Source organism: Poecilia latipinna, unplaced genomic scaffold (assembly GCF_001443285.1).
Source record: "Poecilia latipinna isolate Pla-1442-1.1 unplaced genomic scaffold, P_latipinna-1.0 Scaffold592, whole genome shotgun sequence".
Lineage (NCBI taxonomy): Eukaryota > Metazoa > Chordata > Actinopteri > Cyprinodontiformes > Poeciliidae > Poecilia > Poecilia latipinna.
The window spans coordinates 329,999-340,499 of record NW_015113208.1 but is presented as its reverse complement, the minus strand read 5'-3'; the positions used below and the strand labels follow the sequence as shown (position 1 = coordinate 340,499).

Genomic DNA, 10,501 nt, shown 5'->3' with positions numbered 1-10,501 from the left:
AAATTTATTTTTGTGTTAGACACAGCTGTGTGTATATATATATATATATATATATATATATATATATATATATATATATATATATATATATAAAATTCTGGCTATAGTCAGCAAATAATTATGAAGTGGCACTTAAGTATTATTAGAAATGTAAAAACACCTCGCTACCCTGCTTAGTGCTGTGGATGTGGAACATGATATAATGAAGAAGAGAACAGTTTAAACACAACTGGGGATGTAGAAAAAGGTAAGGGATGTTGAGCATACTATGCACCTTTTTTTGTGTATCACACTCTACCGTACAGGGCTTTGAGACAGTATCCACGCCTCATTTGCACATTATATGAGGTTACAACAACAAACCTCTGTTTGTTTTATCGGGTTGGCACTTCAATAGACCAGTTGGAAACCATGCATCCTTTTCCTCGCAATTGACAACTTGTGTGGACGTGTCACATAAAATCCCAATAAAATGCACTGAGATTTGCAGTTGCACCAGAACACTTTAGAACATCATGTGAGATATGACAGTAATGCTGTCTACGCCAACAGAAAATACGTTTTCTTTTTTTTATTGGAACCAAATTTGATGATAAAGCCTGTTTATAGTAAAAGGTCAACAAAAGGGCATCACAAAAATTTTAATCAAGCCAAAAACGACTGGAAAAATGGACATTTGAAAGCCAATAAAGCTAACAGTTGGAATAATAGAAATGAGAAAACCTACATTTCCAAGAAAAAATAATAAAAACTATTTCAAATAAAAAAAGTGAAACAAAAAGCAGCATCTTAAAGCTTATATCTACATAAATAGAAAATATACATACAGTATGTTACTAGACAAAGAAAATACAAACAGTAAATAATTCATTACCACGTTTTGTTGCACAGCATTTTGGCTGATTTTAAAGACATTATGTGGTGAAATGTCTCCACATATACAATACTTGGAATTAGATAAATATTTTAACCTGCATGGTGGTAAACTGGTCAGAGGGGATTGTTTTTATAGTGTTTTTACTCTCTGCCTGCACGCTGCATGGATCAGGACTGATCTCCATTTTAATCCAAAGCCACAGAGGACTCCTCCTCATAGAAGTGCAACCAGAGGTCTCAATCTGTCATAAAAGGCCGGTGGTGTTCTGCAACTTTTAGATGTTTAACGCACCTGAATCACAGGAATTACGTCCTTAACATCCGGTCAGGATGTTAGATATTCAATTCAGGCTTGTTGAAGCAGAAACAGATGCAGGACACCAGACCCATAAAGCCTGGAATTTAAGGCATCTGCCTTAGCTAGAATGACATTTCTAACAAGTTAAGTCCTACATATAAGCAGAATATTTAATGTGAAAATGATAGTTCAAAGTGAAAAGAAATTACACTACATATGCATTGCTTCTCCATTGATACGTGAAGGATGATTAATGTCACTGCCTACTTCATTGCAGACAAATGAATCACTTCGTAACACTGCAATCTTGATAAGAGCTACAGAGAGTCGATCAATATGAGCAAAGCAGGAAAGTGTGTCCTCAGAGTCTGGCTTTCGCAAATGAAAATGAAGGCATTTTTTCCCCCTCATCTATCAGCTTGGTTACTAATCACCACAGTTCTCTAATTAGCAGTGAAATGAAAAGCACTGAAGCTGAAAGTCATAAATACTTAATGCATTTGAAGTGTGCTTTGTTGAGGAAGTGCACAGTATCCACCTGGCTGGTTGCAGCGTGCTGCTTGAACTCTCATTCACACAGCCACACACTTAACAGCTTGCTGTGTTGTCACATAAAGTCCGTTTGGTCAAGAGAAACTGTCAGCAGAAGCCGAATTATTAATAGTTTTGACCTCTCGTAGTAAAACTTGCTGGTAAAATGCAAATATATTCTGTCAGTGACGGAACTCAAACTTCCATCTGTTTCATGATTTGACTCGCATGGTTTTATAGTTATTTTTCACCTTCATGTGAACAAGGTCAATATAAATAGAGGTTGTAGGAGTCCACTAGCTGTAGAGCTAAAGTTGCAGCTATGCAATTTTATTGTCTATTAAAATGATGTGGGATTTTTCTCATTTTTCTTCGTAGACTAATCATGTATTTTACTCAAAAAACTTTCGCACCTGATGGTTACTCTGGGTTTCATAATTCCATTTCCAAGCAGATGCTTTAATATGTGCAGCCCTCACCTACTTGCTAGTTTTGTGTCCAGTCTCCCTTGCTAAATCTATATATAGTAATAATCTATAAAATCCTGAGTCTCAGGTGAGGTTTGGGGGCCACTTCAAAACATAATAGTAATTTGTCACACTGTTCCTGTGAACTACTTAGCTGAAAGGGGTGCACGTTTGTAAAATTGGATGAAAAGCTACTACATCTAGGAAAACACCCCTCAGAAATACGCTTGTCTCGTCATTAATTATTCATGAGCATAGCCTTACCTTTATGTGTACATTTGCATAGTACCCACTGACTACACCCAAAACAACTTGGTCCTATTTTTAATTGCAACTGTTATTGAATTATGAATGCACTAGCAGGCTGGCTGCAACAATTGAAGGCTTTGGGCTGGCCTAATCAAATTTATAAATGAACTCTGTTGGAGATGTTGTGCTGTGACCGTAAAAGTCTGGTTTTTCTGGAAACTCTCCAAACCTCTAATGTGGCTGAACTAAAACAATTCTTCAAAAAAAGAAGTCGTCCTCCTCCTACCAGTTTTTTGCAAACCACCAAGTAGTACACACAACCAGTTGTTTTTCACTTTCCACACAGGGCAAGGTTGGGTCAGAAACTTGTTTATATTAAATTATGATTTAAAAACTGAGAATTGAAACATTAAATCTTTACGAAAAATCTATCATTTAAGTTTTACTAACTAGTAGATTGAATAAACCGCAATCAGACTTGGATGGAAGAAAAAAAGTGGCTCAGCAGGAATAGAATAATTTCACCAAGTATTTGATGTGTTTGCTCTTCTCTCTCTCTCTCCTGTTGAGACTGCTGCGCATGACTTGACTTCCTGTGATTACAGTTCTCATGAGAAGAAAGTCAAAGTACAACTGATGCCTGGAGGTTTTCAGTAGGGTGATGTTAGGGTGGCATATCTTCTGTTTGTGGCTTTTTTCAGCTTCATTGGACCATGATATAAAATGCCCCAAAAGAGTTATTTTCAACTGAGGATCTTATGTTTAGACTGTTGAGTTGCTTAGTTAAGGATAGAGTTAAAGAGATCATCCATATGGATGATTTCAGGCAACTTGATTGTATGACTGTCTACGTTAAAGGACAATATGTGGATTCTGGCTTATAAATGACAAAGGATAAAAAATTAAGTTTTTTTATTACTAAAAAAAATGAGTTTTGGGGTTGTAATCTGCTGAAATGAGCTTCCTAAACTTTGCACAGTTTTATAGCTGAAGGCAATTCATTATTCAAATGCTGGATGATTATCATCTAAAATGAAATGTAAAAGGCTAATATATAGAAACCCATTTGGGGACAAAAAGCGAAACCACTTGCTGTTTTTTAAACACTTCTGAACATGACGTTGGATTTTTACTTTAAAGAGAATATGTCTGACGTATTTTTTTTAATTTTTATTCTGTTTTCTCCTTGCTTCCAAAGATCTCCAAGCAGCAGCTCCAGCAGACCAAGGACCGCTTCCAGGCCTTCCTTAATGGAGAGACGCAAATTGTAGCTGATGAAGCATTCATCAACGCCGTTCAGAGCTACTCTGAGGTAGGAAGACACAGTAGTCCACTTAAAACCACTTAAGCACAGGAGCTTAATGCTCTATTATGAGTTTTTTTGTGTTTTTACGTTGTTACACATCTCCCTTGATGTAACATTCTACACCTTTGCAATAAAACAAACCTAATTTTCTAATATTTTAAGCCATTGTTAATGTATTTTATATCTGATTTATTTTCTTAGTAAATGTTAAAGTGTTGCCGAATGAAAAACGTCAGACAGAACTCCACATCCTTCAGCTGTTCCTTGTCAAAATGCCTGAATTGAGAGGGGCTGTGTGGTAAAATGGTGGCGGAAGCTTTTCACTGCACAGATTATGAGTCAGAGCGTGTGGTTGACACAGCCATTTTTTCCAGCCTCACAATTTGATCTGCAAAAGTCGTTACTGCCTTGCATGCAACACCGAAAAGCACGACATTAAAAACCTTAACAGCCAATGACAAGATGGAAAAAACAAGCCACTGAATTAAACTAAATGATGAGAGCTGGTCACTGTTATTGTTTCTTTTTTTTTTGGAAGACAACTAAACAGGAGCCTGCCTGAAATATTTAAAGTTACTGTGAGACGAGGGAACCAGGAAGGAGACATATGTAACGGCTGCAGTTTAATATGATTTATTGCAAACTGTGTAAATCGCTATCAACCTGAAATTAAACTACAAGAGAAATGTATTTTTTTACATGGTTGAACATGGTTACTGCTTGAGATCACTTTCTTGGAAAATATGATAAAAATAAAATGAAAATGTAGCGATCAGCATGAAGTTCTGAAATGTACTGAATAACAAAAGTCATGCAGTTACGCAACTGGTTGACTTCAGATCATAACACGACTTCATCAAAGGTTGAAATTTAGAAAAAAACTAAAAGCAAGAACATTGCATAATGAACATAATGTGTTTCTTTTTTTTATAACAGTGTAATGGTTTCTTGGTTACTTTTACACAATACAAGTACCCCATTACATCTAGAAATCACCATAAATCTACAGGTGTGGGCGTGGGCAAGTGGGTGCTGAAAAAGACTAAATTGCATTTGTATTCACAAGTAGCACTCTTCATGTGCAACAATTCTCGCCCGCAATACATGGAAAATCTGATTTCTAAATACAATGTATTAAAAAAATTCAAAGTAATGATATTATGGCATTAATTAGTGTAAATGTATCCTGTTTTATGTCAGTTGGCATAACCAAAGTTATTTGTTTGTTAAATACCAGAATAATTATTAGAGATTTTTTTTTTTTTGCTGTCTTTAAATGCAAAAGTTTGCATACATTAAGATTACTTTAATTACATTTCTCAACAAATGATGATGGCATCATAGTGTCATAAGCACTATGATGCCAATAACATAACAATAACAATAAACTGTTATTGTTAAATAAAACTAACGTTTCTACTTTTTTGTGTGTTTTTTAAAAAAATGTACCTTAATAACAAAGAAAACCAAAACAACTGACCTAACATCTGTTTCACACAGAAAACCTTTGTTGTTTAGTGAAAAGATGCATAAGAAAAGCAATGATAATGTACTCCTGTGCTGTGATGTTTCAGAAGCTGCTGCTTTGTAGCCAGAATGGAAGTGAAGAACAAAATGTGACTGTCACAGTGACAAATGCTGTCAGCTTGGATGGCTGCTTCCCTTGATGCAGTGATAGTATTGTCTTGCCTGACTCTGTCCGTGTTAGCTTGTTGTTACCACAGGCTTTCCGCCTCCCACTAAATCACAACATGCACACAAACACACACATGCCTACATGATCACCTAATAAAATACTGTGTCCATTTTGTCATACCAAATTACCTCCGCACTAAACGTTTCATTTGGGATGTGTTGTCTCCAAGTTTATTGAAACATCAACAGAGATAATCTTCAGAGACAATCCAGCATTTATTTACATATATCAGCAAGACAAATATTAAAGTCTGACTGTGTCTTTTGCATGCCAGGTCTTCCTGAAGAGTGACCGCGTGGCTAAGATGGTGCAGAGTGGCGGCTTCTCAGCCAATGATTTCAGGGAAGTCTTCAAGAGGCACATCGAGAAACGAGTGCGAAGCCTCCCGGAGATCGACGGCCTCAGTAAGGAGACGGTGCTGAGCTCCTGGATGGCCAAATTTGACACCATCTACCGTGGTGATGAAGATCCACGAAAGGCTCAGCAACGCATGACCGCCAGCGCCGCTTCGGAGCTAATCCTGAGCAAGGACCAGCTATATGAGATGTTCCAAAATATCCTTGGCATCAAGAAGTTTGAGCATCAGCTGCTTTACCAAGCTTGTCAGGTAGGCTATATATAGTCCATGTGGCACATCCTACAGGCCCACAGTGCAGGGCAAAACTGTTTTTTGGATTTTGTCACATTACAACCACACACATCAACGTATTTTGTAGGGATTTTATGTTAAAAGAATGTGAAAAGTGTTGCAAGTGCCTACCCACTTTAAACAGTCCCAAGTAAAATCCAGCGCAAGCAACAGCAATCGGTCACCTAATTAGTAAATATTATAACAAACCTTTATGCTATTGTTGAAAGAAAGCCAGAAGAGGTCAGATTTAGCATTTGTATGGTGAGCACGTGAAACATGTGGAAGACTTTGTTCTGGTTAGATGAGACACACAACTGATCATTTTTGGCACACTACATGTGGCAAATAACTAATACTGCACATCACCCTAAATGCCATCATGGTGAAACATGGTGGTAGCACCATTATGCTAACAGTCATGTTTTTGAACTGTCTGAGGAAGCCGGAGTACCTGGAGAGAACTCACACATCCACAGGGAGAACATGCAAACTCCTCGCAGAAAGATCCGGGGTGGGAAATCGAACCCAGCACCTTCTTGCAGCCCAAAAATGCTGCTTTATTATTTTTATTATTAAATTTAATATAATTTCAGATTTTATTTTACATTTTGGTCAAGACTTAAAAAATGAACTGTTATTATTATAAGTTTTCTAAGCAACAGAAAAGTAATTGTTAGTGATACACTGATATTACTCAATTACAAAAATAATTGTTTACAACATCCCTAGTGTCTAGATGGGTAATGGTAGTAAGACATTTCAGACTTGTAGCTGTAATTGTACCAAAGTGTGGTTCTACAAAGTATTGACCCAGTGGGGCTAAATACAAAAGTACACTACACTTATTTTTATTCTTAGATGCTTCTTTCTCCAGTAACTTCAGTTATGTACTGCCTTGGGTTTGTTAATCACCCAAAAGATCAACAAGATCCATTGAAGTTTCCACATGACAAAATGTGAAAAAGGCGGGAGAAATAATTTCTTTTGCGAGACACCATGAGCGCCTTTTCAAGTTATTAATGAATTGGGTTCACCTCCAGTCAAATGATCCCAAATCTGGCCAGTGTTTGCATTATTATGTCCTGTTTCTAATTTATTACATATTACATTCCTTACTCCTTCGCCCACCTTGGCTGCGATGTCAAACAGAGATACGATAAAATCAAATTGGTGTCTTGAGATGCATCCCTTGCTACCAGTCCAGTAATACTTTATCACGGGGGGCATATGTTGAGATTACTGGAAGATAATAGTGGACTCTGGGGCGCTTGTGTCAGACATAACTCTCCTTCCCTTGCTGTCTTTACTGCTCTCTGTGGGTGTGCTGAAAGCAGCCCTACTGTTATCTTACTACTACAGATTGATTAAAACTCTTATACAAACAGGATGCAGAGAAAACCTCTGACACCTTAACATCTGACACACGTCCCAAGGCCTAGTTTGTTTGTTTTTTAGCTGCAGATTTGTCTCGTTCCCTGTCAGCGGCTGATTATATATTGAAGTGGATGGCACAAGCTGCTGTTAAACACATTAGATGGTTCAGTATTGCTTGAATGTCTCAGTTGGCAAAAATCAATATAGGTTCTGTTCTGCACGAGTGTTCATTAGTGTGAACCTTCTAATGCAGAGGTGCAATACATCACCACAGCCCTCATATCCAGTGTGTATTTGTTTTTTTTCTCCCAGTCCTTTGAGGTTGCCTAACCTAGTTTTCTTTGCTTCCTTTTGTATGCTGGCTGCAGAGTTGTTACCACAGGTTAGGAATCTGGATGCAGAACACAATACCATTTCTCTGAACATGCCATGCTCTGAGCAATGAATGATGCATTATATATGCTGCAGAATGTATGTGCAGATTTGCCCAACGGTGTAAGAAATGGAATATGGATCATGGCTGCGAGAAGAAACACATTCGTTTCAAAGAAGAGAAAGAAGAGACCTCCTTTCATTTTTTTACATCTAGAGCTTCTCCAAATGTTCTGTGTATCATCTCAACTTAAATTGCTCCAGTAATGAATATATCAGTCTCTACTGGTGATGATATGTTTAAATAATATATTTAGTCGTATATGGGCGTCTCAACTCGGTGATAAAATGCTCTTTATATAGGACATGTGACATCCCAGTCAGCATGCTACCGAGCTGTTCCTGGATTGGCTTTCACTCAGAGGCCAACTTTCTTAGATGTTGTCTCTGGGGAATTACTATTTTTTGCAGTTACATCCTAAATTGTCAGAAGGAAGCACTGTTCTATTTCTGTCTCATGCTGAAGTAAAATCACCCCTGGAAATGACTAACAGACTGATTAGACTGGTACAGACAGCTGCTGTGCCAACCAGCCGCTACTCCCTGATGGCTCCATGCTTGCTTTTTGGTGCAGAAAACTGTAAAAATATGTTTATGCACTGAAAAAAAATAAAATTTCAAAAACGTGTGCTTTTGAAGCAGTTCTTTTTGAATTACATTTCAAGACAAAATTAAATTTAAAAAAAATCTAGAAAGTCCTCAAAATGATGTCCCACAGTTTTCCTATGTTGGCATGATTGCTGACAAATTGAAAAATATGTTATATATGAGGAAATTAGGGGGATTTTGTTGAACATAAAGTCTTGCCTTGTCTTTTAAAATGTGTGTGTGTGCTTTCATTCTGAATAGTGCATGTCTGTTGGGATTGAGGATGTGGAATTCATAACGTTCAGCTAAGTCAGGATGGAACGTTTTCCTCTATGGTGACATCGCCGTCTCATGCGTTTCCACATTTAAATATCAACTGACCTTTTGGAAGTTACACTGTAATGCTTTATAAACACAATTTTTCTGATTGTTTAGCCAAAACAATCAGAAAGTTATAAGCTTCAGCTTCCAGTTTCAAACTTCCAGGTTGCTAAAATTAATGAAGTGTTTACATGAGATTATTGGGTGCAGGATTTGAGGCATAGTTGCATAAATTTATAGCACTGGTGCAAGTGGGCTTTTTTACATGGTGTATGAGAAAGATCTGTTTTTTTTTTTTTCAATATCTGTGTCAATGTGTTTGACAATTCTAACATCTGACCATCAAAGTTGATCAGCCCTTGTTGAGTAGCTCATAAGCCTTCTCTAGTTCCTCCAAACGTGTGTACCGTATAGCCAAACTCCACAGTGAAGATGTAGCTCGTTGTATCAAGACCAGGACACAAACTACTAAGCTTTTCCTGGATCTGAGGTTCAGCAATAGGTTTAATGACGATATTTTAGTAACTGAGAGACTCTCACTGTTTATTACAAAAACAAGAGGGACCACCACCCCAGTTTGTTACTCCACAGGTGTTGTCCTTGGGTTTACTCCAGGACTGTAGAGACATGACCACCATAAACTCCAACAACATCCAGAGCTTTTGGCAAAGTGTAACACCATTGTCCATGTTTTTGTTGTTGTTGTTTTATATATATATATATATATCATTTTACCTCATCTTACTGTAATATATCTCAATTTACTTCTACTTACTGCAAAGAGAAATATTTAATTGTTACTGTTCACATTTTTTTAAACCATATTCCTCTGAAACATTCATTTTTTTCACCACATTTTATAGCTTTTTTCTTATCAGCCAGATTTAAAGCGAAGTCACTCCTCTGCTCACTAAATGACTTCTCACTGGAAGGCTGCTCTTTTGAGATTAGTGGTTCAGGTATCCTTTTTTTCCTACCCACTTAATTCCATTCAGAGTTGTGGGCTGTCTCTGCCGATTAATGGCCGAGAGGCACACAGATAGTAGTCCATCACAGAGCCAACACAGAGACAAACAGTGCAGACAATCATTCCTGCCCTCACACCTGAGGGCAATTTAGCATCCTTGCTTCACGTAAAGTGCATTTATTTGGATTTTAGGAGGAAGCCAGAGTACTTTTAGAAAACCCATGCAAGAAAACTGGGAGTAAAAATTGCCACAGATTTAAACCCAGGACCCAGGGCTGAATGGGGTAAATTTACAACTCAAGAGTTTGGTGGTTTAATTATTAAATTTTCCCCACGTGTGTATCAAAGTATATGTTATTAAAGTTTATTTGCAATTCAGTTGAGACATTTTGATGTCCTTTCTTAGCCCGTGCTAACAGGGTCATGGGAGCTTTGTTGCTTGGACCACATGTTAAGTTAGGGGGGTAGATAAAGCTTTAGGGCAGGATCATTCTGTTCTTAGATCATACTATAACAAAACAGTGGTGGCATTTCCTGACTGTGTTTAGCAGCACATTTAAAATGTTCACAGTGCTTTGGTATATATTTTTTTATGTCTTTCATCTTTAAAGAATGAGAAATAGTGAAGCCCTCATTGCAGAACTGATAATTATTATAATAATTTTTTTTTCTCCGATGATAATCAGAAAGCATGTCAAGTTTCGCCCACTGTCAGATCTAGTAAAGCAAAATCACAAATCCAAACCAATCAGCAATAAGCAATGA

The 10,501-nt window shown here is 37.3% G+C and overlaps 1 protein-coding gene across 11 annotated transcripts in view; it reads left to right on the top strand.

Moving 5' to 3' along the window:
• The window catches only part of LOC106953609 (calcium-dependent secretion activator 1-like), a 108,369-nt gene that overhangs the window by 26,423 nt on the left and 71,445 nt on the right, over nucleotides 1-10,501 (top strand). For all 11 annotated transcript variants that reach the window (XM_015042503.1, XM_015042504.1, XM_015042505.1 and 8 more), the window contains exons 2-3: nucleotides 3,620-3,733; nucleotides 5,698-6,030. In XM_015042503.1, the coding sequence (XP_014897989.1) occupies nucleotides 3,620-3,733; nucleotides 5,698-6,030 (447 nt within the window). The remainder of the gene's footprint in view (nucleotides 1-3,619; nucleotides 3,734-5,697; nucleotides 6,031-10,501) is intronic.